General features: G+C 38.5%; 2 protein-coding genes across 5 annotated transcripts in view; one reads left to right on the top strand and one right to left on the bottom strand.

The window, feature by feature from the left end:
• On the top strand, positions 1 to 26,532 carry LOC129437514 (uncharacterized). 4 transcript variants are annotated; one of them, XR_012368056.1, is made up of 16 exons: positions 1 to 502; positions 1,381 to 1,491; positions 3,334 to 3,475; positions 4,995 to 5,187; positions 5,620 to 5,691; positions 10,819 to 10,890; positions 12,272 to 12,374; positions 14,204 to 14,253; positions 14,390 to 16,454; positions 17,608 to 17,688; positions 18,236 to 18,298; positions 18,391 to 18,432; positions 18,521 to 18,562; positions 18,650 to 18,691; positions 25,164 to 25,920; positions 26,262 to 26,532. XR_012368056.1 is itself a non-coding variant. In XM_055195698.2 (15 exons), exons 2-15 carry the CDS (start codon positions 1,386 to 1,388, stop codon positions 25,385 to 25,387), a joined length of 3,297 nt encoding a protein of 1,098 aa, XP_055051673.2. In that variant the 5' UTR covers positions 1 to 502; positions 1,381 to 1,385; the 3' UTR covers positions 25,388 to 26,532. The 4 variants fall into 4 exon arrangements, 3 of the variants coding, with proteins under 3 accessions (XP_055051673.2, XP_073719998.1, XP_055051674.2); XM_055195698.2 differs by having other exon boundaries at positions 25,164 to 26,532; XM_073863897.1 differs by lacking the exon at positions 18,521 to 18,562 and having other exon boundaries at positions 25,164 to 26,532.
• Positions 1 to 27,690, bottom strand: part of LOC129425951 (ADP-ribosyl cyclase/cyclic ADP-ribose hydrolase 1) — a 110,050-nt gene that overhangs the window by 26,340 nt on the left and 56,020 nt on the right. The window lies entirely within an intron of this gene.

Genomic DNA, 27,690 nt, shown 5'->3' on the forward strand with positions numbered 1-27,690 from the left:
GTGTATATATTTGTGTGTGTGTGTGTGTGTGTGTGTGTGTGTGTGTGTGTGCGTTGGTGCGGCCGGATTATAGGGACATTTTGCCTGAATACATACCGACTCTGTGAGGACATACCGTAACAATAAGGACAGGGCTAATGTCCTCATAAGTCTAGCAGCGTAGAACGACGTATACGGGTCTCACAAACCACCTCCCGCTTTTTCTCAAAATGTCCTAATATGTACGTTTCACCCGATTTCCAGTGTATGCCAGTGTATCCTCAGAGTGTATAATCTCCCTCTATTGAAAATTCGGTAGTACTGCAGCCCCACACACATTTCAGCCTTCAATGGACGCGTTTGATTGGTTGAAGGCTTTCCTGCTCAGCGATTGGCTGCACCTGATGTCCGTCAAACTCGAGGCGCTTCTGAGTGTCTGCAGGCGTGACGCAGTGAATTTTTAATTACCTAAACTCCATCAAAGTTTCCATCGTGTCGATACTGTCACATGTGCAAGTTGAAGGTAAGTTTAATATATGATTATGATATATGATAAGTTAATTTTATATTTAGGTTTAGAATTTGTAACTTTAATGTTTGTATGCATAATGTAGTAAGATAGATTAATAAGGCGAATGCGATTGTTAATAAGGCGAATGAGATCGCATTCATTTACTATATCATCATGGTGGGTAGTAAAATTGTTAAATTAAGTGGATGTTTTTTTCCCAGTTTTTATATTATACAGAAATATGTGAAAATGAAAACAGAAGCGAATGTAATTAAATCGTCACGTCGCATATGGCGTGGTCACTGTTTTAGTCATGCACGTTGCAGCTCTTAAAAACATAATACTGTAAACAACCGCTTGAAATATACCCTGTAGTGATTCTAGTGTTGTTTGAAAAGTTATAATGTACTATAAGTTGCAATTTGCTGTTTTTCGCCACCGTAATTTGGCTGTTTAGGACATAGACGTAATTGAGCATGCGACGCCATGCGTCGTTTTAGCTGTACGTTTTATGGTTTTAGTTTTATTCAGGAATATATTTTATGTAACTTTAATCTTAACTCAATATTTTTTATTGTTTTAGGTCATAAAACACCAACGTGATACTACTTTACTTGTTTCTTCTGTTGATGGTTTAGGCCATATAACGTGTTATATTGTTTTATATTGTTGTGTTAATTATTTACACTTCTCATGCATATAAACAAACATTTACATTTTAGCATTTGTTTAATCTAACGTGGCAGATTTTCACCTTACAAAAATATTCAAACGTTATACTATAAGGCCTATTGTTTATTTAGAGATGCATCTGACTAAATTTTACTAATGAAGTATAATCCAAGTAATATTTATTAGGACCATATACTCAATGTGGTGTTTGTTTCTAGTCAACATGTTGAGAAAGAAAAGAATTAAACCTGAACAGGATGCCAAAGAGCATGTGTTGTCAGGCAAAGACAAAGCCTTCATTGAGAAACGATACATCAACGCATATAAAGGTATGTTGTGCATCACACACAATGTTTCTCCATTTATAATTTTAAGCACAGGTTAATAAGACATTTTTTTTCTAAATAGTACAGTTATAATGTAACCAAAGTCTACTAGGGCCGGTTGCTCTAGCTGGACGTAAAAAGTTAGGCGTAAGTACTACGTCGGGCTTTGCTATGTCTGGCTTTGTGAAAAAAATGTATGCCTGTTCGACAATCTAAAACTAAGCAGGACTTGCAAAATCTCCGCCCTGCCCGTCGGGCTATCTTGGGGAGGAAAATATATTTTAATGTTTTTGCTTTGTCTCAGATTTAGTTAGGTAATAATTATATTGTATGTATTTCTGCGTCCTCTTGTCAGTCATTATCCTCACGTAACAAGTGAAACTGTCAGGAAGTGAAGTGAAAGCATAAATAAACCCATCCTTTAATGTGCAGATCTGATATGTGCGCAACCCTCTGCACGCGCTTCTCCCGGCTTCGCTCTTCACGAGCACCTGCTTGCTCTTGCCACCCTAATGGCTACACTCAGCATAGACCAGTGTTTACCAATCACTGTGTTGCGGCACACTAGTATGCCGTGACCACTTGTTTGGTGTGCTGTGGAAAAATAACTGTTTGGCAAAGCGTTCGAAGCTAGCTAACAGGTTCCTGAGTTGGTCACAGCTGCGTGTTTCACTGTCATCAATTCCAGCCAGGATATCATCTGTGTTTATCAAAACATGATCAAGTTTCACATTAATGTGAATACTACGTTTAATACAGTATAATATTCCAGTTTAACTAGTCATTTGAGCATTGCAATACAGGTTTGTGCAGATCTGTTAATGCTTAGTGTAAAAGTGGTGTGCCGTATGAATTCTTTACTTATCAAAACTGTGCCGTGGCAGAAAAAAGGTTGGGAAACACTGGCATAGACCATGCACTTTCCTGTCTATATGCTTAACCGCATTGATATTTAAGATGCCATTTGCATTACTATGGTTACAAGTTTACATTTACATTCCCTCAGCTAATAGATGACAAATGAGAGCTGTTCCTTACATCTTTGACAGTGTACTCTCCCTGAAGATGCGTGCATCATGTCTCTACTGAAAAGTAGACACCCTGACTGGTTTTAGCTGGTGGAGCAGGCTGGTTAGGTTTGGTTTAAAGGTTTTTGGGCACTTTTGAGCAGGTCTTAGCTGGTCAGGCTGTGTGACCAGCTGACTCACCAACTTGGCTAAGCTGGTGGCTGGTCTTTTAGGTTGGTAAAGCTATAAGCATGACCATCTTAAAAAGTTCCTAAACTCCTCTAAAACCAACCTGCTACTCCACCTTAACCAGATAAAACATGGCTGGGAGACTAGAAAAGCCAGCCAACCAGCTTAAGCTAACTAGTCTTTAGCTGGTCTTTTCAGTAGGGATGCAGACCCATACCATCAAACACAATCTGCACAGTAACTGAGCGAAACTTTCCCATTTGCATAAAAAAGAATCATTTCTGATTAATTTTAAAAGTTCTAAATTAAAACAAAACAAATAACCTTTCATGAAATGTGTTGTGGTTGTAAGTGAATGTAAACAGTCTGCAAAAGCTGAAAGTTAACCGTAACTCAGGTTATTGCCTTTCAAAAGAAAGAGTAGACTTTGAGTATCTGGAACGTGTTTGAATCCCTTAGGTGTAGGCCCAGCTGGTGCAACCTGCCTCTTGTATATTGTTGTTGTAAATCCTCTGTACATTTTTTTTTTTGCTACTTCACCTTAAATTACATTTCACATTTTTTACAGTATTTATGTCTTTCAAAGTATAAAGCCATGAGTGTGTTTTTGCATAACAAAATTGTTAATGTTTTTATTTTGATCTTATAGGGAGAGGTGTGTTTGCACTTAAACACATTGAATCATCCACATTTGTTGTAGAATATCGTGGAATACTGTGCCAAAGTAAATATGTTGATGACGTTAAAGGCAACTACTTGTTCGATTTCACATGGAATGGAGCACATTATTGGTAAGTTAGCTTTTATTAATCAAATTCAAAGCAAATAATCGACATGCCAGCAGCAGCAGTAACAACAACAGTAATAAAGTTTATTTTATTATTACAACAAAGTTCAGCTTTTCCTCCAAATACCAAGCTACCATGCCATTGTGAGGTCTAGAAGGACAGAAGCTTTGCCAGGGATTTTGATATTAGGAACATCGGTTCATGACGGTGATCACTAAGGGGCCGTTCACATTTCATGTAATTTATTTTTAAGTTATTTTACATGTAGCACGTGGCATTCCTGCTCAAATAGGAAGCGACCTGTGATGTTTTCTTTATTTGAGACATGTTGGCCTTGCAGTATTATCAGCTTTTTGCAATATTTACATTTTTCAGAATGACGTGTCTGCATCACAGTTCAGGTGACAACAACTAACTAACCAATCAACTTAACCTTTTACTTATAAACATTGTTTAATGTAAGTGTATTATTCCATGTATACTCAGCTGAGTATGTATATCAGCTGTACAGCGATACCCAGAGCTGTATGATCTGTCAAGCAGATATTATTGTGACAAAAATAGACACAATGCATGAAGTCACATCACTGAGGCTGTTTCTCAATATGCGTTCTTCAGCGATCTTGCGTCCTCGTGTTCAAGCTCTACGTCATTATTAGCCATTGAAGTTCAATTGCAATTCTCAAGAACACAAGTACAGAGGATGCATGAAAATACCCAGATGTGTTCTTGATATCGAGGATGCATCCAGTGCAGACTTGTGCACTGAAATCGCTGTACGCCCCAGAAGTCATTCTGGCAAAACAATGGCTGAGGAAGGAAGTGCTATGCACAGTGCACGAGAGTGAGATGCTGGTTAAAATAAACATTTGTTTGTAAACATTTTAAGTATTAAAAACATAAAGTGCAAATTTGGTATTTAAAAGTATGTTTAATTGGCATAGAACAACTAATCTTAAATGAGTATCTTATTTTAGATTATATTATTATTTCCTAACAAGGTATCTAAAATATATATGTATTTGCCATTACAAAATGACACAATAAAAATAATGTATATAATAATGCAGAGAATGGTATGTTTGTCACTTTATGAATGTTGTAAAGTTGAATCTGGAGAGGTCAGGTGACCAACAGGTAGATCGCACACATCTCAATTCTCAAACGCAAGTCCGTTCTTTGCGTTCTTGAAATTGAGAAACAGCCTCTATGCTGATCATGGTTGCTTGACAACAGCAGACGCTACAGAACTGCAAGAGCCCGAGCACTTTGGATAAAAGGGAGACTGTGGCATGTTCGAGTTTTCCCTGTGGACTTAAATATGAAATGTGAATGGCCACTAAGGGAGGTTATTATTTTTCAACTTTGAATAGACAATTCTAGCTTTACTTAGAAAGGTACTGTTATTTAACAAAGACAACTGTCATCGTGTCTATTTGACAATAGGTGTAATAGACTAGACTTAGCCTAATCTTTTGTTCTATTAAACTCATAGTAATAGTTTTTTGCATTTTTTTTATAGCATAGATGCTTCAAAAGAGGATGGATCGCTAGGACGACTGGTGAACGATGATCACAAAAATCCAAACTGCAAAGTCAAGACGGTTGTCGTTGAGGGAAAGCCACACCTGTGTCTTTTTAGTCTAAGAGACATTTGTCCAGATGAAGAAATTACTTACAATTATGGGGATTCCTCTTGGCCCTGGCGTTCAGTAGTAAGTTTCTTTCTCTTGAACTAAAATGGCAAACATGTTGTGCAGTGTTTCCAGATTTTTGATTATTTCTTTGGTTTTTATTGAAGAAAATATTATAATGAATTAATAAATGTGTTTTTCCACATCTAGTGTGTACACAGCATGGTAGAAGTGAAAATGCTACAGATATTTAAACTGTTTGTTTGTGTATAGACCCTTTTCATTGGACGCATATTCATTGCGTTCCTGTCTTTGTTTGTTTATCGGTCTGGCCAAAAAAGCCTTTGTTGTTGCTGCAGAAATTGTCATATTTCTCACCATGAATACAGCCTTTTAGAATCTGGCATGGCATTTAAAAGAAAAAAAGAAAGAAATCGTCTTTAAGAGTTATCATGGTGATCACTTGGCAAACATTGTTACTGAATGTTGTTCTTGTCTTTCTCATATTTATAGGAATTGTGTGATGAGATATCTGTGGCTGTGGATGAATCCATTGAGGGTCCTTCCTCATCAAGAAAAGAGAAAGTAAGTGACCATATTTTCTTTCTCTATGATGTCCATAGATTTTCATATGTTGCGTGTGTTTGGGGGGGATGGGCACGACACCAACCTGAAATATAAGGACAGTGTTTCTCTATACGCACAACCGGCGCAACGTCATAGAATGTCTCTGAACAGGTTCACGCCCACTTTTGGGGGAAATCGCACTAGACGTTCCATTGGCTTCCATTCAAAATAGCGGAACAAAGCAACCTTCGTACACAGACGGCAGGCGTAAATAATTTTATGAAATCACTCAGATTGAACATGTTGAGTGGTTATCTGTCCACCCTGCCGGCCATTAGAGCGTGAAAGATACATGAACACATTTAATTTGGTCAATATAAAAACATGTCTCTTTCATTCTCACAGCATCAAATTTGTGTAACGCTCCCTATTGGCCAGAGGTGTCTTACCCGGACATTTACTCGTACCTCATCGAGTCAACAGGGAAGCAAGTGAATGATTTTACTTCGTATTTGAAAGTTACTTCGTATTTATTTATTATGTCTTTATATTTAGAGTAATGAGTGCACTTTTCCGTCCAGCCATACAACTAACTGGCTTAGCGATATTTCCAGCAATCACTGGATGGCGTTGTTACACAAAATTTGACGTTGTGAGAATGAAAGGGACATGCCTCTACATTGACCAAATCAAATGTGCCAATGTACCCCCCGCGCTCCATGGCAGGCAGGATGGACAGACAAACACTCAACATGCTTAATCCGAGCGACTTCATAAGTTATTTACGCCCGCCGGCTGTGTAAAACGTTGCTTTGTTCCGCTATTTTGAATGGAAGCCAATGGAAGCGCTGCTTTTTTATCCCCCGAAAAGGGGCGGTGACGAAATTTACAGTCAAGTTCCCGGATGTGCCGGTAGTCCGTATGAGGACCGTCAAGTTTTTAAATATTTGATCCATTTTTAGACTTTGGTTGTTCTTGTAGGAAATTTTTATGTTGATCACTTGGCAAACATTGTTACTAAATGTTGTTCTTGTCTTTCTCATATTTATAGGAATTGTGTGATGAGATATCTGTGGCCGTGGATGAATCCATTGAGGGTCCTTCCATATCAAGAAAAGAGAAAGTAAGTGACGATATTTTCTTTCTCTATGACAGGGGTCCCCAACTGGCGGACCCCGGTCCGAATCCGGACCGCGAGATGCGTCCATCCGGACCGCAAAGACTTTTAACACAATAAAATGCATAAATAGCAAACGCTATTTAATGTTATTATAAAATCCAATTTATATCAGGCACATATATGGTCAGCCCAGTAGCGCTATTTGGGTCCTACATCGACACAGGTTTCGAGTGTGGCGCCAGCGCGAACAGTCACAGACAGGTGTGCAGGGAAGAAAGCAGAGAGCCTCGTCTGCTCGCCAGTCTGTTGCGGTTGTCAAAAGTGGGGACATTAAACACCATAACGAAACTAAACATAGACACTTTGAAGAAACTTACCCTCAGGTCCGAGGTAAGGGTGCAAAAATTAAAAGAACTAAAAAAAGCACAGTATGAGCGACCCTCATGGGTTCTCTCCCACTCACTCACTGCAAAAACGAGCTATGACGAGTCAGTGTTCACTGAAAATACAGTGGATTTTAGGAAAGCAATAACAAGCCCTTTACAGATGGGAAATAGTAAAGGAGTATGTGGATGCTGCATTTTTGGCTCAACGTATAGTTGCGAGTCAGCATTCTCAACACTTAACATTATCAAAAGTAAATACATGTCAAGAATGATCAATGAACATTGTTTTTTTTTAACTAGGACTTTTTATGCTTTCGTCTTTAAGTTCAACTTAGTTCAGCCTATTTTGTATATTTTTCATTTGAGCTTATTTACATTTGTGTAGACTTGAAAGAACAGTACAAATTAAGAGAGAAATGTTTTCCTGCACTTTTTCAGTTTTCCAACACTGGCAGTTTACTTTTGCCTGTTTGTGTTTCTGACTGATATTGATGATGATCTTTTAACGTTACCAGTGCAACTTGAAGCACAAAAAAGAGTGTTCAACATTACATTAAGTTAAGTACAGACAATAAATGAGAATGAAGGTAACATGTGATATGATTTGATTAAGCCAGAGAGGTTTGTATTCATTGATTATCTCAGTTTAGCAGAAAAGAGCATGTTAGTTTTTCTTTTAAGTTGTTATGTGGAAATGAATGTGTGTTTTGCAGATTTAGAGATCACTGCATTTTGCACTGTTCCCTTCATATTTTTGTCAGACATTGTTACTGGATAAATTTAGATATTTTGTACCAAGCAACTGAAAGGACATACAGTAACAGAACAGCATTAACATGAAATCCATTTTGTGAAGGATTATTTATGCTTATACATATTAAGAAACATTATTCAATATACATGTCCAGACCTCGGCTGGTGCGGAGGGTTCAGTTACTGGACCTCCACCAATTGTAGTTGAAGACCCCTGCTCTATGATGTCCATAGATTTTCATATGTTGCGTGTGTTTGGGGGGGATGGGCAAAACACCAACCGGAAATATAAGGACAGTGTTTCTCTATGAGGACGGTCACACACCGTATGATGTCCATAGATTTTCATATGTTGCGTGTGTTTGGGGGGGATGGGCACGACACCAACCGGAAATATAAGGACAGTGTTTCTCTATGAGGACCGTCACACACCGTATGATGTCCATTTGATTTTCATATGTTGTGTGTGTTTGGGGGGGATGGGCACAACACCAACCGGAAATATAAGGACAGTGTTTCTCTATGAGGACCGTCACACACCGTATGATGTCCATTTGATTTTCATATGTTGAGTGTGTTTGGGGGGGGGGTGTCACGACACCACCCTAAAATATAAGGACAGTGTTTCTCTATGAGGACGGTCACACACCGTATGATGTCCATTTGATTTTCATATGTTGCGTGTGTTTGGGGGGGGATGGGCACGACACCAACCGGAAATATAAGGACAGTGTTTCTCTATGAGGACCGTCACACACCGTATGATGTCCATTTGATTTTCATATGTTGAGTGTGTTTGGGGGGGGGGGTGGGCACGACACCAACCTAAAATATAAGGACAGTGTTCCTCTATGAGGACCGTCAAGTTTTTAAATATTTGATCCATTTTTAGACTTTGGTTGTTCTTGTAGGAAATTTTTATGGTGATCACTTGGCAAACATTGTTACTGAATGTTGTTCTTGTCTTTCTCATATTTATAGGAATTGTGTGATGAGATATCTGTGGCCGTAGATGAATCCATTGAGGGTCCTTCTTCCTCAAGAAAAAGGAAAGTAAGTGACGATATTTTCTTCTCTATGATGTCCATTGATTTTCATATGTTGTGTGTGTTTGGGGGGGATGGGCAAAACACCAACCGGAAATATAAGGACAGTGTTTCTCTATGAGGACGGTCACACACCGTATGATGTCCATTTGATTTTCATATGTTGCGTGTGTTTGGGGGGGATGGGCAAAACACCAACCTAAAATATAAGGACAGTGTTCCTCTATGAGGACGGTCACACACCGTATGATGTCCATTTGATTTTCATATGTTGTGTGTGTTTGGGGGGGATGGGCACAACACCAACCGGAAATATAAGGACAGTGTTTCTCTATGAGGACGGTCACAAACCGTATGATGTCCATTTGATTTTCATATGTTGTGTGTGTTTGGGGGGGATGGGCACGACACCAACCTAAAATATAAGGACAGTGTTCCTCTATGAGGACCGTCAAGTTTTTAAATATTTGATCCATTTTTAGACTTTGGTTGTTCTTGTAGGAAATTTTTATGGTGATCACTTGGCAAACATTGTTACTGAATGTTGTTCTTGTCTTTCTCATATTTATAGGAATTGTGTGATGAGATATCTGTGGCCGTAGATGAATCCATTGAGGGTCCTTCTTCCTCAAGAAAAAGGAAAGTAAGTGACGATATTTTCTTCTCTATGATGTCCATTGATTTTCATATGTTGTGTGTGTTTGGGGGGGATGGGCACAACACCAACCGGAAATATAAGGACAGTGTTTCTCTATGAGGACGGTCACACACCGTATGATGTCCATTTGATTTTCATATGTTGCGTGTGTTTGGGGGGGATGGGCACGACACCAACCTAAAATATAAGGACAGTGTTCCTCTATGAGGACCGTCACACACCGTATGATGTCCATTTGATTTTCATATGTTGTGTGTGTTTGGGGGGGATGGGCAAAACACCAACCGGAAATATAAGGACAGTGTTTCTCTATGAGGACGGTCACAAACCGTATGATGTCCATTTGATTTTCATATGTTGTGTGTGTTTGGGGGGGATGGGCACGACACCAACCTAAAATATAAGGACAGTGTTCCTCTATGAGGACCGTCAAGTTTTTAAATATTTGATCCATTTTTAGACTTTGGTTGTTCTTGTAGGAAATTTTTATGGTGATCACTTGGCAAACATTGTTACTGAATGTTGTTCTTGTCTTTCTCATATTTATAGGAATTGTGTGATGAGATATCTGTGGCCGTAGATGAATCCATTGAGGGTCCTTCTTCCTCAAGAAAAAGGAAAGTAAGTGACCATATTTTCTTTCTCTATGATGTCCATAGATTTTCATATGTTGTGTGTGTTTGGGGGGGATGGGCACAACACCAACCGGAAATATAAGGACAGTGTTTCTCTATGAGGACCGTCACAAACCGTATGATGTCCATTTGATTTTCATGTTGCGTGTGTTTGGGGGGGATGGGCACAACACCAACCGGAAATATAAGGACAGTGTTCCTCTATGAGGACCGTCACAAACCGTATGATGTCCATTTGATTTTCATGTTGCGTGTGTTTGGGGGGGATGGGCACGACACCAACCAGAAATATAAGGACAGTGTTTCTCTATGAGGACCGTCACACACCGTATGATGTCCATTTGATTTTCATATGTTGTGTGTGTTTGGGGGGGATGGGCACGACACCAACCTAAAATATAAGGACAGTGTTCCTCTATGAGGACCGTCAAGTTTTTAAATATTTGATCCATTTTTAGACTTTGGTTGTTCTTGTAGGAAATTTTTATGGTGATCACTTGGCAAACATTGTTACTGAATGTTGTTCTTGTCTTTCTCATATTTATAGGAATTGTGTGATGAGATATCTGTGGCCGTAGATGAATCCATTGAGGGTCCTTCCTCATCAAGAAAAGAGAAAGTAAGTGACCATATTTTCTTTCTCTATGATGTCCATAGATTTTCATATGTTGCGTGTGTTTGGGGGGGATGGGCACAACACCAACCTGAAATATAAGGACAGTGTTCCTCTATGAGGACCGTCAAGTTTTTACATATTCGATGAAATGTTGTTGGTTTGGTTATGTGTCAGGTTCATAGATAAGATGTAGAGTCATTATTAGGCTTGTTGCGATAGTCAGTGAAACGGTGATTACCGGTGCTTCAGCCTTTCACCGGTTAGATCACTTGCCCACCGCGACACCGTCTTTCAGCGTCGTTTTGATATTTTCTTGTAATTAAATCATTTAGTTTCGTTAGAGAGAGCAAACACTAAGAACTGAATGTGTCTGCTGCCTGAATTCAGCTGAGCTGAACGCTCGTCATCACAGAGCAGCGGCTGCGGGTGTCAGATTTCATTTATTCCTGTCAGACTGCGGCGAGCTGACCGACCAGATGATGGCAGAAGCCGCGTGCTTACTCGTTTTTGTTATAATATACACATATGATGTTAAATATAAGCGAGATCGTTTTGTTGTTGTGTTTTTCATTAAGAATAATAATAAACCCATCATTCAAGCAGCGTTTTATGGAGGAATAGCCGGTTGCTCTGATTGGGACTGGCGGGTTTCTGTCAGAAGTCCCTGTGCACATTGACTCAAGCACTTAAACCAGCTGTTACGCGATTTAACGCAGCGTACGCAAGCGCTTGGGTTTAAACAACAGTTGCATCGAATTCAAAAGTGAAAGTAAAATGTGCACGTCTGTATGTGCATTTATAAGCCCCTCCCACGGTGGGAAAATTCTATCACCGCAACAACCCTAGTCATTATGCACATTTCTGCCCAATATTGTTTTAAATTTGACACTAGCTCTAGTAAATATCTGTCTGTTAAAGAGAAGTATACGGTTAGTTGTTCAAATTTGTCTTGTCTTCAGCTTTTGATGAGGAGTTTGCACTGAGAAAGATTTTCTTCTGTAATATCTGAATTTTAAGTAATATATATTGGAGGAAGCTTAAAGGATCAAACTAAAGAATTTGAATTAACTGTAATTTAATAAATGTAATGCTTTGAAAGTATTTTAAGACAACACCTTACAATTGCTTTGTCCATTTTTTTTAGATGCCCTTGATGCCCAGAAACATGCCTGTTACATAATAAAGTGCAAATTACCATATCATTTTCATTAAAATCTAAAACTCCTTTTTGGCCACTGACATTGGTTTGTTACAGGGCATCTAAAAATGGACAAAGCAATTGTAAGCTTTTGTGACAAAAGTTAGGAATAGAAGTTGTGATTTGTCTATCAATGTAAAGTTGATTTAAAAATACATTACTTCTTTCTTCTTTATTTCTTTATAGTGCCATCATGAACTTCATTGTGCAGTAATATCCAGTTTGGATTCTTGTGTAAATTGCAGTGGACCCGTTTCTAGTCGAAAATGGCTTGGCTTAACATGCAAATGTAAGTATTTAGATGTAAGTTTTAGAAATCTAAGATTTTTTGATATCTGGGCCAACTGAAAAGTAAGAACATGAAAAGTATGAGCATGTACAGCACTCAATACTTTTTTGGGGCTCCTTTTGCCTGAATTACTGCAGCAATGCAGCGTGGCATGGGGTCGATCAGTCTGGCACTGCTCATGTGTTATGAGAGCCCAGGTTGCTCTGATAGTGACCTTCAGCTCTTTTACATTAATGGGTCTGGCATCTCACATCTTCCTCCTCACAAAAATCTATGGGGTTAAGGTCAGGTGAATTTGCTGGCCAATTAAGAACAGGGATACCATAGTCCTTAAACCAGGTACTGGTAGTTTTGGTGCCAAGTCCTGTTGGACAATGAAATCTGCATCTCCATAAAGTTGGTCAGCAGCAGAAAGCATGAAGGGCTCTAAAACTTTCTGACCCAGGACCTCAGAAAACACAGTGGACCAACACCAGCAGATGACATGGCACCCCAAACCATCACTGACTGTAGAAACTTTATACTGGACCTCAAGCAATGTGGATTATGTGCCTCTCCTATCTTCCTCCAGATTCTGGGACCCTGATTTCCAAAGGAAATGCAAAATTTACTTCTATCTAAGAACATAACTTTGGACCACTAAGCAGCAGTCCAGTCCTTTTTGTCTTCCCTGCTGAAAAAAACAGCATACCAGCATATGTTGTGTTTAGGTGCTGGTTTTCTAGTGAACACCAGCTAAACCAGCATCAAACCAGCATCAGCACCAGCATTAGCACCAGCTAAACCAGCATCAAACCAGCATCAGCACCAGCTAAACCAGCATTAGCACCAGCATCCCATGCTGGTCATACCAGCATATGTTGTGTTTTGGTGCTGGTATGCTGGTGACCACCAGCTAAACCAGCATAGACCAGCATAATTCCCATGCTGGTCCATTCTGCTTTGATGCTGTTTTTTTCAGCAGGGTTTAGCCCAGGCGAGACGGTTCTGACGCTGTCTGTTGTTCAAGAGTGGCTTGACACAAGGACCAACTTTATGGAGATGCAGATTTCATTGACCTGCCCACAGTGCCAAAGTTACCAGTACCTGGTTTAAGGACCATGGTATCCCCGTTCTTAATTGGCCAGCAATCTCGCCTTACCTTAACCCCATAGAAAAGATGTGATATGCCACACCCAACAACACAGAATAGCTGAATGCCACTATCAGGGCAACCTGGGCTTTTATAACACCTGAGCAGTGCCACAGACTGATCGACTCCATTCCACGCCGCATTGCTGCAGTAATTCAGGCAAAAGGAGCCCCAACTAAGTATTGAGTGCTGTACATGCTCATACTTTCATGTTTATACTTTTCAGTTGGCCAAGATTCTAAAAATCCTTTCTTTGTATTGCTCTTAAGTAATATTCTAATTTTCTAATACAGTGGTTCTCAACATTATTCCTGGAGGCCCACTGATCTGCACATTTTGTATGTCTCCCTTATTTAACACACCTGATTCAAATCATCAGCTCATTAGCAGAGATCTTTATGAACTGAACTGATTGTGTCAGATGAGGGAGACATGCAGGGTGTGCGGAGCGGTGGGCCTCCGGGAATGGAGTTGAGAACCACTGTTCTAATATAAGGAATTGGGGATTTTTCTTAGGTGTCAGTTATAATCATCAAATGAAAGAAATATACATTTGAAATATATCAGTCTGTGTGTAATGAATGAATATAATATACAAGTTTCACTTTTTGAATGGAATTAGTGAAATATATCAACTTTTTGATGATACTCTAATTATATGACCAGCACCTGAATATTTCTACTTTCATTTTTTCAGTGTGTTCAAGATCATGGCACAAAACCTGCTTCATGAAGAATGAGAAATTGGTATATTCATTTCTTTAATCTCACATTGTAAACATTTTAAACTCCGTTATATCAAACCTGTGCTTGAGTAAAGTTTGAAATGCTTAAGCATTTTGAAATAATAATAAAAAACGTATTATTGGCTCTTTTTTTTTAGATGGATGTTACACTTTCCAGTTCTGAAGAAAGCAGTTCTGATGAAGAGTATACTCCTCATGCTGAAAACAGCATTGATGAATCCTCTGATGAATTTATCCCAGATTCAAGACAAAACAGCGACAGTGGTGATAGTCTAACTATCAATACAAGGAATCCACCATATTGTAAGACCACTCAACTGTTTTCAGAGTCTAAGAAGGCAAAGAGTGTGTCTCAACCCACTCACTGTTCATCCACTGAGCAAGATATGGTTAGTGACAAATCCAGCTCTGCTCAAGATCTCGTATGTAATGATCACGACACTACCACAAGGAATACGGAGATGCTTCAGAGTTTTAAGAAAACACCAAAAGAGTCTTGTGATAAACAGTCAAACCTCAAAGACACCTTTTCCACCCACAAAAATTACTGTTATGTGTGCAAGAAACCTCAGTCTAAAATTGCCCGTCACTTTAAAAAGCATGAAGACAGTGAAACGGAAATTGCGGCTGCATTTCTGCTTCCTAAACACTCCAAGGACAGAAAAAGGTTACTTGAGAAGCTTCGAAACAGAGGCAACTATGAACATAATCAAGAGGTTATGGCGAATAAGAGTGGACCACTGAAGGTTAGAAGACGACCAGGAAGATCCGAGATCGAATTGAGTACCAAAACATATGTGCACTGCATATACTGTAAAGGCCTGTTTGTTCGCAAGGAGTTGTGGCGCCATACACGGAGATGTCCTTCAAAGATTTGTTCCGAATCTGAAGCAACTGGTAAGGCCAAAGTTCTAGTTTTGGCTGATATTGCAGAGTCAACATTCTCTCAAGCAATCTCTCCTGAAGTGTGGAAAATCTTGGGAAATATGAAGAATGATGACATTTCATCTGTTGTTCGAAATGATTTTCTCATACTGCAGTTGAGTCAGAGTCTTTACAACAAACACGGAAGTGATCCAACAAAATTTGAATACATCAGACAGAAGGTACGGGAAGTAGGCAGACTCTTGCTAAGCATGAAAAAAAAATTCGCCATACTTAGCTTTGAAGATGCTTTGAAGCCAAACAATTTTTACAAAGTCATTGAGGCCGTGAAAGATGTTGCTGGTTATGAAGAAAAGAGCCACTCATATAAGACACCAAGTCTTGCACTAAAGTTAGGACATTCACTTAACAAAATTGCTGACATCATTCTCTGCAGGGCCATCGCAGGAGAGGATGATGCTCTGACGAAAGCAGCAGAGCGATTCAAAAGACTCTGCTCAAGTGAATGGGCAGAACATGTCTCCCATGCTGCTCTTGCTACTTTAAGCAAATCAAAGTTCAACAAACCATCTACCATACCATTCACACATGATGTGCAGCTTCTCCACCAGTGCCTAGAGAAGAAATCAGCTGATGCTTTTGAAAACCTGAAAAACCACGAGTCTTCACAGGCATACGCAGAACTCGCCAAAGTGACACTGGCACAAGTAATCATCTTTAACCGACGTCGTGCAGGAGAAGTTTCAAAAATGACACTTGAGTGTTTTATGAAAAGAGACCAAACTGAGCTCCATGAGGACATAGCTCTTGGTCTGTCTCCGTTTGAGCAAAAAATGTCCAAGCATTTCAGCAGAGTAGAAATAATGGGCAAAAAAGGGAGAAAAGTTGCTGTTCTGCTAAGCCCTGATCTTGTTGGAGCAATACAACTTCTTGTGGACAAGAGAGATTCATGTGAAGTAGATGGGGACAACCCCTTTCTATTTGCAAGACCAAAGTGTTCAGCTACTAGTTTCTTCAGGGGACAAGACTGCATCAGGCTTTTTGCAAATCAGTGTGGTGCCCAGAACCCTGAATATCTCAGATCTACACAACTCCGTAAGCAGGTTGCAACAATGTCCCAGATTCTTAATCTTAAGGATAATGAGCTGGATCAGCTTGCCAACTTTTTGGGCCATGACATTCGGGTCCATAGAGACTATTATCGGTTGCCAGATGCAACTATAGAAATTGCAAAAATCTCAAAGCTGCTTCTGGCAATGGAGAAAGGAACCAATGCAAGTTTCCAAGGAAAGTCTCTTAGTGAAATTGAGATTGAAGGTATGTGCATAATTTTATATATATTTGGATAATTAATCTTACAAAGTACCTTACAGGAATATCATTAATTTAGCAATAGCATACATGCAGTCATTGATTAGGTTTACATGTACACCAATAATGTGATTATTTCCAATAATCAGAGTAAGGACTTAGAACAGTAAGTTGATTACATGACCTAGAGTTAACCTGTTCCCTCCTGTTTACGTGCAGTTTTTATTTTGTGATTATTCACACATAGCCCAATGCAGAGCACAAATGACAAACTCACATATATTGTCCACTGTTTTAATTGCCTTGCGTTAAACGCCAACACATTAGATGGCATCTAATATGTAAAATAAGTAAGCATCACCAAGTGGTTATGGGGAAAAGAGATTTAATGAAGGTTCTTATGTAGCATAGTTCTTCAGTAGTGATGTTGTCATGTCAACCTTCTACATTTTTTACCTAAAGTTTACACATGATAACAAAAGGCCTACAAACAATAGAAACCTGTTAGGACCTCCTACAGGAGGTTGGACTTTCAAGCAGTCTACCCTGAGGAATGGTGTTTCTTAGTTATTCACACTGATCAGTTTCTATAGGCCATACAACTGCAGGCACATATGTTGATTACATCAGGGCACAGCTGCAATGTAACACATTAGACATTGATTATGCATTTGAAGAAATATACAAAAACCCACATGCATTTCAGTTAGTGAGGTATAGATGTCATTGAAGTGTTTGCATGGACAAATACTGCGATTAAAAACTACGTATGACACATGTTTTAATACGATTATGCTTGATACGAATATGAGCTTAATCACATTATTTTTATTGAAGTATTGTGTTTAAATGAGGTCGAGTATACTTGCAATATTGCTGAAATCCCATTATAATCGCATAATGAGGGTGCATGTAAACGTGATCATTGTAAAACAAGAGAAAACAAAAACCATGTAAATAAAATATGTAAATTCCAAACATGTTTCAAAATAAGAGTTGTAAAATTTTTATTGGTGCTTAAAAAGATTGCTTTTTTAGACTGATATTATTGGGTAATTTTAATTAGTTTCATTGCTGACTAAAATGCTAGGAAAGTAACTAATTGGAATCAGAACTTGTATGTAAAGCGTGTGTGTTCATCATGTGTGCTTTTTTGTAGATGAAATTGATCCTGAATTAGACGACGAAGAAGAAAGTGATGAAGATGGCGAAGAATCGGATTCTCTCCATGGAGTAAATGGTATGAAATAAATTTTATTCATGTGTGCATCAGTAATGTAGTGTATTCACTACATGTCTATCTTCAGTCTTCATGCAGACTTGCAAGTGTTCTCTTTCTAGTCGTTATGGTTTATAAAAAATAGCAAATTAGCCTAAATAGGAATGTGTCTGATTAACAATGTGAGGTGTTTTGGTACTTTCTTTTGTAGTTTTTAAACATGTAGAGGTACCTAATAATTATGAATTATTTTTGTCTTATTTTTTTACAAATAGAAGTTTTCCTATTTTTAAACACATTTATGCCTGTTAAAGTGTATTCTATAAGCATTTTTTATGTCACTGTTAATTTTAATGCTGCCATATTTGCATTCAGTAACAAAGCATAAATTTAAAGCTTCTGCAGTGCAGTGCAATGCAGAGTGAGATATGAAAGGGGTTATGGTCAGAGGGGATGACTTAAGTGATGCCAATAGTGGGGCAGTGGTAAAGTAATCCTGCTTGCATATACAGAAACAAAGTATTTGGGTTGTCTAGTTTAACTATGCATTTTGTGTTTTTAAATTTAGGAAACAAAAAGAGGGTGGACCATGTAAAGTCGACCCAGGATGAGGAGACTGAAAGTTCCAACGGTATTTTTTGGATTATATTTATATTCAGTTGAAGATGGTTGCAACTCATTTTGTAGAATAAAAGATTAATAGAATTTTGCTTTTTGCCATAGGAAAACGAAAAATGTCCCCCAATGAACCAGTCAGCTCCACAGGTATGTGTATGTTTATTGTTGTTTTTCACTTAACCAATTTTATTTAATGCGTGTTACAGTTTTTAACATGACTTGTTTTTTTCTATAGGAAAACGAAAAATGCCCCCAAATGAGCCTGTCAGCTCCACAGGTATGTGTGTGTGTTTATTGTTGTATTTCACTTTTCCAATGTTACGTAATGTGTGATACAGTTTTTAACATTAATTTTTTTCTATAGGAAAACGAAAAATGCCCCCAAATGACCCTGTCAGCTCCACAGGTATGTGTGTGTTTATTGTTTTTACTTTGTAACAACCCAATGTTAGGGTTGTTCTTGTGATCCATGAAAAATGTTTCAATTTTAAAAAGGCTGCATTTTTTGTAAGAATGCTTGAGCCCTTTATAAACTTTCATTTTAAGGTTGTGATCATGTGGACTTGGCAGAGGTGTTTTTGTGTTTTGATCTTTTTGCACACTGCTGAGTACTGCAGGTTATTTGCAAGATAGAGTAATGTGAAAATAGTGGACGTGGATGTGCTCTGTGGATCTTCCCATGTTTCAGCTTGGTGGTAGGTGCAATGTGGTGAAGGTGTCAAACATGATGACATGCTAGAGCCTAAAAACTCTAGTCCCGCAATATATGGACTCTTATAAACACTACTCCCATCTATCCCTCATTTCTAGGCAGACTAATTGACTCACAATGGCATACATTTAGAACTTGCTCTTCGGGGCCCTGTACTGCCAGGCTGAGTCGTTCGTGCATGGGCCTGCCTGTGACATTTTATAAATGGACGTCCCTCTGTTTTGCTGAATCTATCATCAACCACATTTGTTCTCTGGAGGTTCCATTAGGAACTTGCTTAATGTCTTTAGTCAAGTGTCTTTCTTGTTTGGGATTCCTTAATGCCGCTTGTGCACCCCTCTCCTTCACGACTTGATTAACAGCATCATCTGCTAGGACATCACCTTCTACTTCTATTGTTGAGTTTTCTTTTGTCTGCTTCTGGTTCAAAAACTCCATTAGGTCTTGGATGAAATGCAACTAGCTGGTGCTGTAGAGAGGGGGTCTTTAGTTTCCCTGAAACGCAACAGCTTTTAGTAGAGTTGGTTTTTGTTCTACTGTCAGCTGCTGAAACCTTCTATCCAGGTGGCCCTCACAAAATTTTGGTTTTTAATCTCAGGCTGCAATCTTAAAGGTGCAGTGTGTAATTTTAGAAGGATTTCTTGACAGCAATGTCAAGATGGTTATTATGTTATGTGGTTATTACCTTAGAATGAAACATTTTTTAAGAGATCTCTGGATCTTCAGGCATACCAGTGTCCTTGTTAAATTTTTTTATAATTAAAATAGGAATGTCTTTACAGCTTCCCATCCAGCTTCAATGTTTTCTTGAAACTCACCAACTCGTCTTGAAACTCACCAGCTTTGATGTTGACGCTTTCAGTTAGCTTGTTTTGGTCACTGGCCCTCAAATTGACATTGAGAACGAATGCTTCATCCAATGGGTGTAGTGTGTAGATTTTGTGCAGTCGCTGTAAAACTTGCCAAGTCTTTCGTGGATTCTTGTATACATCTGGTAGTTCCCTTGACCATTTGTCAATCTGCTCAGGTGTTGCTGGCTGGTATGTTCTATGTGACACGTATTTCTTCATCACTTTTGTCACAGTGTGAGTTCGTCTCTCTCCATTCTCCTCCTCGTTGTAAACTTCAGTCCTTCTGTTTTTGCCAATCACAGAAGCGAGCCTGACTGTAGATCTGATCTTTGGAACAAAGGTGTGTGTTTGGAATTTGTTTGGAAATCATTCTGGTTTAACAGTTGCTCTTTATCTCTCTTTTCATTTTGCAGTCGTTCAGCTAATGCTCGAACCTTAACCTTCTCAGCTTCAATCTGAGATTGTAGTTTGTCCATCTCACACTTCTGCAGGTGCTGCCGAATTTGTTTGAGCAAAATCACAGACCATCCATCTTTCTTGGTGTTTGTCCTTAAAGCTATAATAGGCAGGACTTGTGTAAAAAACTTTTTTCCAAATTAGTTTAAACTGTCTTTATATACCAATACATAAGTAAAATGTAAGTACTCTGAAAAAGAGAGTATAAAAATCAAGTGTTTGTAGACCTCTCACGTTTTAATCGCAGCAAATTTTTTCCATTCGGGTCGAAACTAATTATTGGCTTGCGCGACAATCACTCTCTCGTGCGACCATGGCTACCACCCCTGTTGGTACAGGATCTGCCCACACATGCGCGCTCGTTGGTGTTTTAAGCCCTCAACGAAGCCTTCAAGGCAGCGCTACCTGGAAGGCACTCCCCGTGCCCCGAGTGTTTCAGCCAATCAAAACACTGGCGAGCCTTCCGCCAGCTTCTGGCAGGTTGAGCTCACCGTTGGTCAGGTAAGTAGCGCAGATATGGTAAGATAGGAATGTGACTATATTTAAATTCAGCTCGAAATGTTTTGAGGGTTTAAGTGACGTGCCAGTTTCATGTATTGGTTACTTGGGATTGGGGTTAGAACAACTTTCTGTTACATAAAATTACATCCTCACCCCAACTCCAAGTGAAAACAGTTTAAAATTCTGACAAATAAACATATAAACCGATGCTTAAAATGACATTTATGCCAAACCCTCGCGTGAAAACAGTTTAAAAATCAGACAAAAACCACAAGTCTAACGGAAAAACGTGCATCAATGCAACCTGTTTTTAGCTTTGTCTTATAAATGTTACCGAATCAAACTAAATATATTTTAAACTTTACCAGTATCGATATGCTAGCTTGATAGTGAGTACTAAAACCACCCTATTTGTTTATATTCATAGTGATAAAGTTAGGTGTATTATTACATGTGATTATGACATGATGTTACTACGTGAACCGCGCTCCTTCCTCTCCACTCATCTCAGGTAAATGCTTCTCCCAGCAGAGTGGTCGGTGCGTTCATGTGTTTTGGGGCGTGGCTTTGGAAGAAGCCCAGAAGGGAGGGGGTGAAGTGAATGTAAATAATAATTAGCTGCGTTTAATTCGTGAGATGTATACAGACACTCAATTTTTATACTCTCTTTTTCAGAGTACTTACATTTTACTTATGTATTGGTATATAAAGACAGCATGTCCTTATCTCCAGTCTTTTGTCCAAATATGCATTCACATTTTCCATCATCAGATCAATGGTTACATTTGGAGGTTCTGTTCCATGCCGTTCTGTAGTGGGTCTCAGGTTAGATCCACAACCATTGTTTTCATAGACTCAGCAATGACCAGTACAGGAGAAGTGCCCTCAGAGGTGTGAAAACAAAACTAAATGTGTTGGATCTGTTTAAGGATCTTATTCAGACTAAACAATTGGTACATACAGACAAATCCACTCAAACATACAATTCTAAAATGTACCCTTAAAGGCAGGGTAGGCAGGAATTATCTAAACTTTTTTTTACAAATTTGTTTAAACTGTCTTTATATACAAATACATAATTAAAATGTAAGTACTCTGAAAAAGAGAGTATAAAACTCAAGTGTCTGTAGACCTCTCACGACTGTTTTAAACACAGCTAATTATTTCCATTCGGGACGAAACAAATGATTAGCTTGCGCGAATATCACTCTCTCTCGCGACCATGTCACCACCCGTTGCTATGGGTTCTGCCCAGACATGCGCACACCCGATTGATTTGAACGTGCACGAGGCACTCTAGAAAGAGCACAAGCATGGCAGAGAAAGTGCATTCAAAACTCTCAGAAAGTGAATTCAGTATTCACAGTACCTGCATATCCAGTCAGCGAAGGCAAACGAAGCAATCAAACGAGAGTAAATATCACATGGCTTTTCCTCGAGTCGATGATGCGGTAGAGGTATTGTCTCCGGAGTGTAGTCCTCATCAGAGTCAACAATGCTTTCATCACGGAAACTCTTCCATGCAAAACACTGGCTTAATAGTGAGTACTAGAAGGCATCCTATCTGTTTATATTCCTAGTGATAAAGTTAGGTGTATTATTACATGTGATTGTGATATGATGTTACTACATGCACCGCGCTCCTTCCTCTCCGCTTGTCTGAGGTAAATCCTTCTCCCAGCAAAGCTGTCGGTGTCGCGTGTTCATGTGTTTTGGGGCCGTGGCTTTAGAAGAAACCCAGAAGGGAGGGGGTGGAGTGAATGGAAAAAATGAGCCGCGTTCAAAACAGTGCTGAGAGGTCCACAGACACTCGATTTTTATACTCTCTTTTTCAGAGTACTTACATTTTACTTATGTATTGATATACAAAGACAGCCCAAACAAACCTGCAAAAAAGTTTTTTTTAGACAATTCCTGCCTATCCTGCCTTCAATAACAAAAATTAGTTTGTGCTAACATATTGTTTAGTTCTTAATACTACAATTAAGAAAGCAATAAAATGCATCTACTGTTTGCACACCAATAAACATTAAAGGAATAGTCTACTCATTTTCAATATTAAAATATGTTATTACCTTAACTAAGAATTGTTGATACATCCCTCTATCATCTGTGTGCGTGCACGTAAGCGCTGGAGCGCGCTGCGACGCTTCGATAGCATTTAGCTTAGCCCCATTCATTCAATGGTACCATTTAGAGATAAAGTTAGAAGTGACCAAACACATCAACGTTTTTCCTATTTAAGACGAGTAGTTATACGAGCAAGTTTGGTGGTACAAAATAAAACGTAGCGCTTTTCTAAGTGGATTTAAAAGAGGAACTACATTTCATGGCGTAATAGCACTTTTGGGAGTACTTTGATTCGGCGCAGTAACACCCTCCCTCTCCCATTATGAGAGGGAGAAGGGGAGCGGACTTTTCAGGCGAGTCAAAGTTAGGGGTGGGCAATAAACCGGTATGATAGTAATTACCGGTATTGTGTCACGCCATGATATGGATTTCGCAAAACCGTTGATACCGGGGTTACATATTTTAAATTCTATTTTTGCACTTATCAGGGTTCCAGCGGGTCGTTACAAAAAACTAACCTTCAGAAAGTTATATCTATGGCCTTAAAACGCCCAGATCTTCATTCTAGGACTTAAATTTAACTTTATGAATGTTATTTTTTTAAGACCCCGCGGGAGTTTACCCAAGTCTTAAAAGTCATACCTCCGTTCCCGAGATGCGCTGTCCACAGAAACGCAAAACGAAAAGCTCTGATCGCACTTCAATCCATTTTTAATCATCATTTTTTTTAAGAGGATGCACATACAGTAATAGTACACGCAAATCCTGCCAAAGACTATATTTCAGGTGTTTACAGCGAGTTTGGCAAGAAACAAGCCCGTGGCTTACCTAAGCATTACCAGGTTCTGAAACATAACACGACCCAGAAGCGAACAAAATCAACTCTGCTTTATTGAAAATCAACTTAAACAGTCGGACTGTCAAGTCCCAAGGCACCAACAGGAGGCTTTTTTTACCTCACTGCTTCAAAGGCGTTTAACGGTGTTACTCCCTTTTCACTCAGATCTGCTCTCTCTACTGCGCCCTGAACGCGCTCTCCAGGTAAGCGATTGGATGACGGAAAGCAAGAAATTACCGTAATAAACCATAATTTGCCAAAAAGGGCAATTTATCTTCTTTTAGGAACCATTCCTTTTTTGATAGCGCAAAATGGTTGAGGAGTTACGGTTAAATGAATAGCGCTTTCAGAGTGCTTTAGCGGATAACGTAAGCAACGTACCAAACACATTAAAAACAGACTTTAATAGTAAATTTCGTTTTCTTAATGCAGATTTATTAATTAGAGAGGCTATTAAACAATACATAGTGCATATTTACGCATAAAAACGTATGAGTGGAGTGTTTTTGGCAATGTGAATCTGCTGGTTAATTAAATTAAATGCAATTAAATGCATTCATTAATGCATTCATTAATGCAGTCAGGGATTAATAATAATTTAAAGTGAGATGGCATCTCCCATCAGATGTTCATATTAACAACAAAAAGAAAATCGTTCTTTGTATATTTATAAATCAAACAGACACAAGATATACAGCACACAGCTTTAAAGTTGTTGGACGTAGCGTAAAACATTGTAATAAGGCACATAGCCTACCAGCAAATGACCATACTAATTTCCATATTTTCATACTTTCCATATTAGTGACAATACGCATAAGAAGATGAGTCCACCCATCCACACAATGGCGCTTTGAAAGGAAAAAATGGGAAAAGATAAAAAATCATGTCTATGTCCAATCCCTCACTTATTAGTAACATAAGGTTAAAATACAAATTTTGTCTGTAATTAAGGTTTACTACAGTGTGACTCCAAAATGTTTTATCTCATATGGCGACATACCGTAATACCGTTATACCGAGTGAAAAATACCTTGATATGAATTTTTGCTTATACCGCCCACCCCTAGTCAAAGTACTCCCAAAAGTGCTATTACGCCATAAAATATAGCATTAATGCTTCTCATTTGGGTGACATCATGTGTTGCCGAACTGAATTGTGGATCTGTCAACGTTGCATCACTGCTATTGCTTCCGGCAAAAGCTAAACATTTCTCAGTGTTTCAAGCGCCAACGTCTGTCAGCCATTTAGATCGCCTTATGGAAATAACCTAGTGCAGAGCTATTCAATTACATTTATGCAAGCCATTGTGATTGGTAGTTGGCCATGCTTCAGACGTGCTATCCGTCAAGCATTAACGCTTGCACCCTGTGTGAAGTTAACATATGTATACATATGTATATGTGTGTGTATGTATAAAATGTGTGTGTCTGTGTTTGTTTTTCGCAGAGGCCAAATCAAGGAGAATCGTTAAAAGGCCATGGACTGCCAATGAAGTGAATGCCGTTATGAAACATTTTAAAGTCCATATTTCAAAGGGACATCTCGCAACAAAGGCAGAGTGTGAGCAGTGCAAGGCTGCAGAGGACCCTGTGCTAGCAGAAAGAACTGTACAAAACATCAGGGATTTCGTGAGGAACCGAGGTTTGATGTTAAAAAAAAATAGTTCTTAGACAGATCATGGTCACCTTCTTTTAAGGTTTGTGTCTTTTTGTTACTTTAAGTTTACAAGTTAAATGACTGGCTAACTATTGTTCTCTTGTTAAAACTTTAAAATCTCTCACTTCCATAGTTAAACCCAGATCGTTCTTACAATACTAGGTCGTCATTTACATACACACACCTAACTAACACCCGATTGAGAAGACGATTTGGGTTTAGCTAGATATCATTCACATACACGCACCTCGGAAACACTTAATTCCTGTCCATGTTAACCAAAATTGTCCTCATAATCAGATATTACTTAGGTGTGTGTGTATGTACGTGATTGATGTCCAGTTAAACCCAAATTGTCCTCACAATTAAGTGTTAATGAGTTGTGTGTGTGTATGTGAATGATGTCCAGGTAAACCCGAATTGTCCTCACAATTAAGTGTTATTGAGTTGTGTGTGTGTGTGTATGTGAATGATGTCCAGGTAAACCCGAATTGTCCTGACAATTAAGTGTTATTGAGTTGTGTGTGTGTATGTGAATGATGTCCAGGTAAACCCGAATTGTCCTCACAATTAATTGTTATTGAGTTGTGTGTGTGTGTGTATGTGAATGATGTCCAGGTAAACTCAAATTGTCCTCACAATTAAGTGTTACTAAGGTGTGTGTGTGTGTGTATGTGATTGTCCATGTAAACCCGAATTGTCCTTACAATTAGGTGTTACTGAGTTGTGTGTGTATGTGAATGATGTCCAGTTAAACCCAAATTGTCCTCACAATTAAGTGTTACTAAGGTGTGTGTATGTGATTGTCCATGTAAACCCGAATTGTCCTCACAATTAAGTGTTAATGAGTTGTGTGTGTGTGTGTGTGTGTATGTGATTGATGTCCAGGTAAACCCAAATTGTCCTCACAATTAAGTGTTACTGAGGTGTGTGTTTGTGTATGTGATTCATGTCCAGGTAAATCCAAATTGTCCTCACAACTCAGTAACACTTAATTGTGTGTTTGTGTATGTGAATGATGTCCCATTGACCCCAGATTTATTCCCATGAAGGGTTAGTTAGGTGTGAGAGTACAACACTATTTTCTTGAAATACCATATATACATGTTATAAAATAAATTTTGTTAACCCAAATGTTAATAAAAGGAATTCAAAAGTTTGAGTGTCTGATTCGGGAATGTATGTTATATTCTTCATTTTATTTTATATACTTATGTAAAAACAATTTTTTTTTACTTGGGATTAAACAATATAAATTTACATTTATTAATTTAGCAGAAGTGACTTACACATGAGGAGAATCTAGATAAAGAAACCAAAAGTTCAACAGTACTCTTTTAGATACCTAGTCTTGAACAATAATACTCTGTTTTGATATTTTTACAGGGAAACCATTAAATGTCAAATTTTTGCTTTTAAATTTAACTACATTTAAAAAATCTCTCCTCATCTCTCTTAAAATTCTCAACTCACTTTACACTAATGTCTTGCATGATAAAGCCAGATCTATATGTTGATATTGAAACAATATTAAGTAATCTTGTACTCTCTTGGTTAAAGTTAATGGATAATGATTTGGTGCTAGTAGGTGATATCCGTTATTATTTCTTTATTTAACCAGGAGAAATCATATTGAGACTATATTCTCTTTTTCAAATAATATTTTTTTCATATAAACTATAAGAGTCCTCATAAGTCACAACTGAATCAGGAAACGCCCATTCCCGCCCCGTCCTCATATTGTTGTAGAATGTCAGATCTTAATATTTTCAGACTGTTTTTCTAGAATTTAATTCTGAGTAGCCAGATTAACCCCCCTCGCCATATGGAGCAGTTTGATATGTCTTATTAATCTATATGACAAAGGGAAATGTGGGTCCCCATAAATCAGTATAAAACTTGTTTGGAAAAAAAGTCCTGATAAACCCCCCGTACCAGTGTGTGTGTGTGTGTGTGTGTGTGTGTGTGTGTGTGTGTGTGTGTGTGTGTGTGTGTGCCATATTTGTACTTTTTAAAATCCAAAATGTGAATGTAATTTCAACTGCAGCACAACCTTACTGCATAATAGTTGTGGCTGCTATATTTAACAGTGAGTTTATTTAATTTAGGTGTGAGGATGGTGGATCAGGAAAGACAGGTGAAGGCAACAGGTAGGAATAACATTAGGTGGAAGTTTATGGGGAACCACTTGATACCAACAGATTATTAATAATATGAAAAAGTAATACGGAAAATCTATTACATGTTCGTTTGACAATATGTCTTAGTGGAGAAGAACACAGGCAAGGTGTAATAGAGACAGACATGAGGTCGGAGA

This window comes from Misgurnus anguillicaudatus, chromosome 25 (assembly GCF_027580225.2).
Source record: "Misgurnus anguillicaudatus chromosome 25, ASM2758022v2, whole genome shotgun sequence".
In the NCBI taxonomy this organism is placed as follows: Eukaryota; Metazoa; Chordata; class Actinopteri; order Cypriniformes; family Cobitidae; genus Misgurnus; species Misgurnus anguillicaudatus.

Bases quoted from the DNA above. Each gene is read 5' to 3' on its own strand.
- LOC129437514 (XM_055195698.2), top strand. From the start codon at position 1,386: ATGTTGAGAAAGAAAAGAATTAAACCTGAACAGGATGCCAAAGAGCAT. The intron at 3,476-4,994 runs GTAAGTTAGCTT...TTTTTTTTATAG, and splicing joins TGGAATGGAGCACATTATTG to CATAGATGCTTCAAAAGAGG. The intron at 18,563-18,649 runs GTATGTGTGTGT...TTTTTTCTATAG, and splicing joins TGAGCCTGTCAGCTCCACAG to GAAAACGAAAAATGCCCCCA.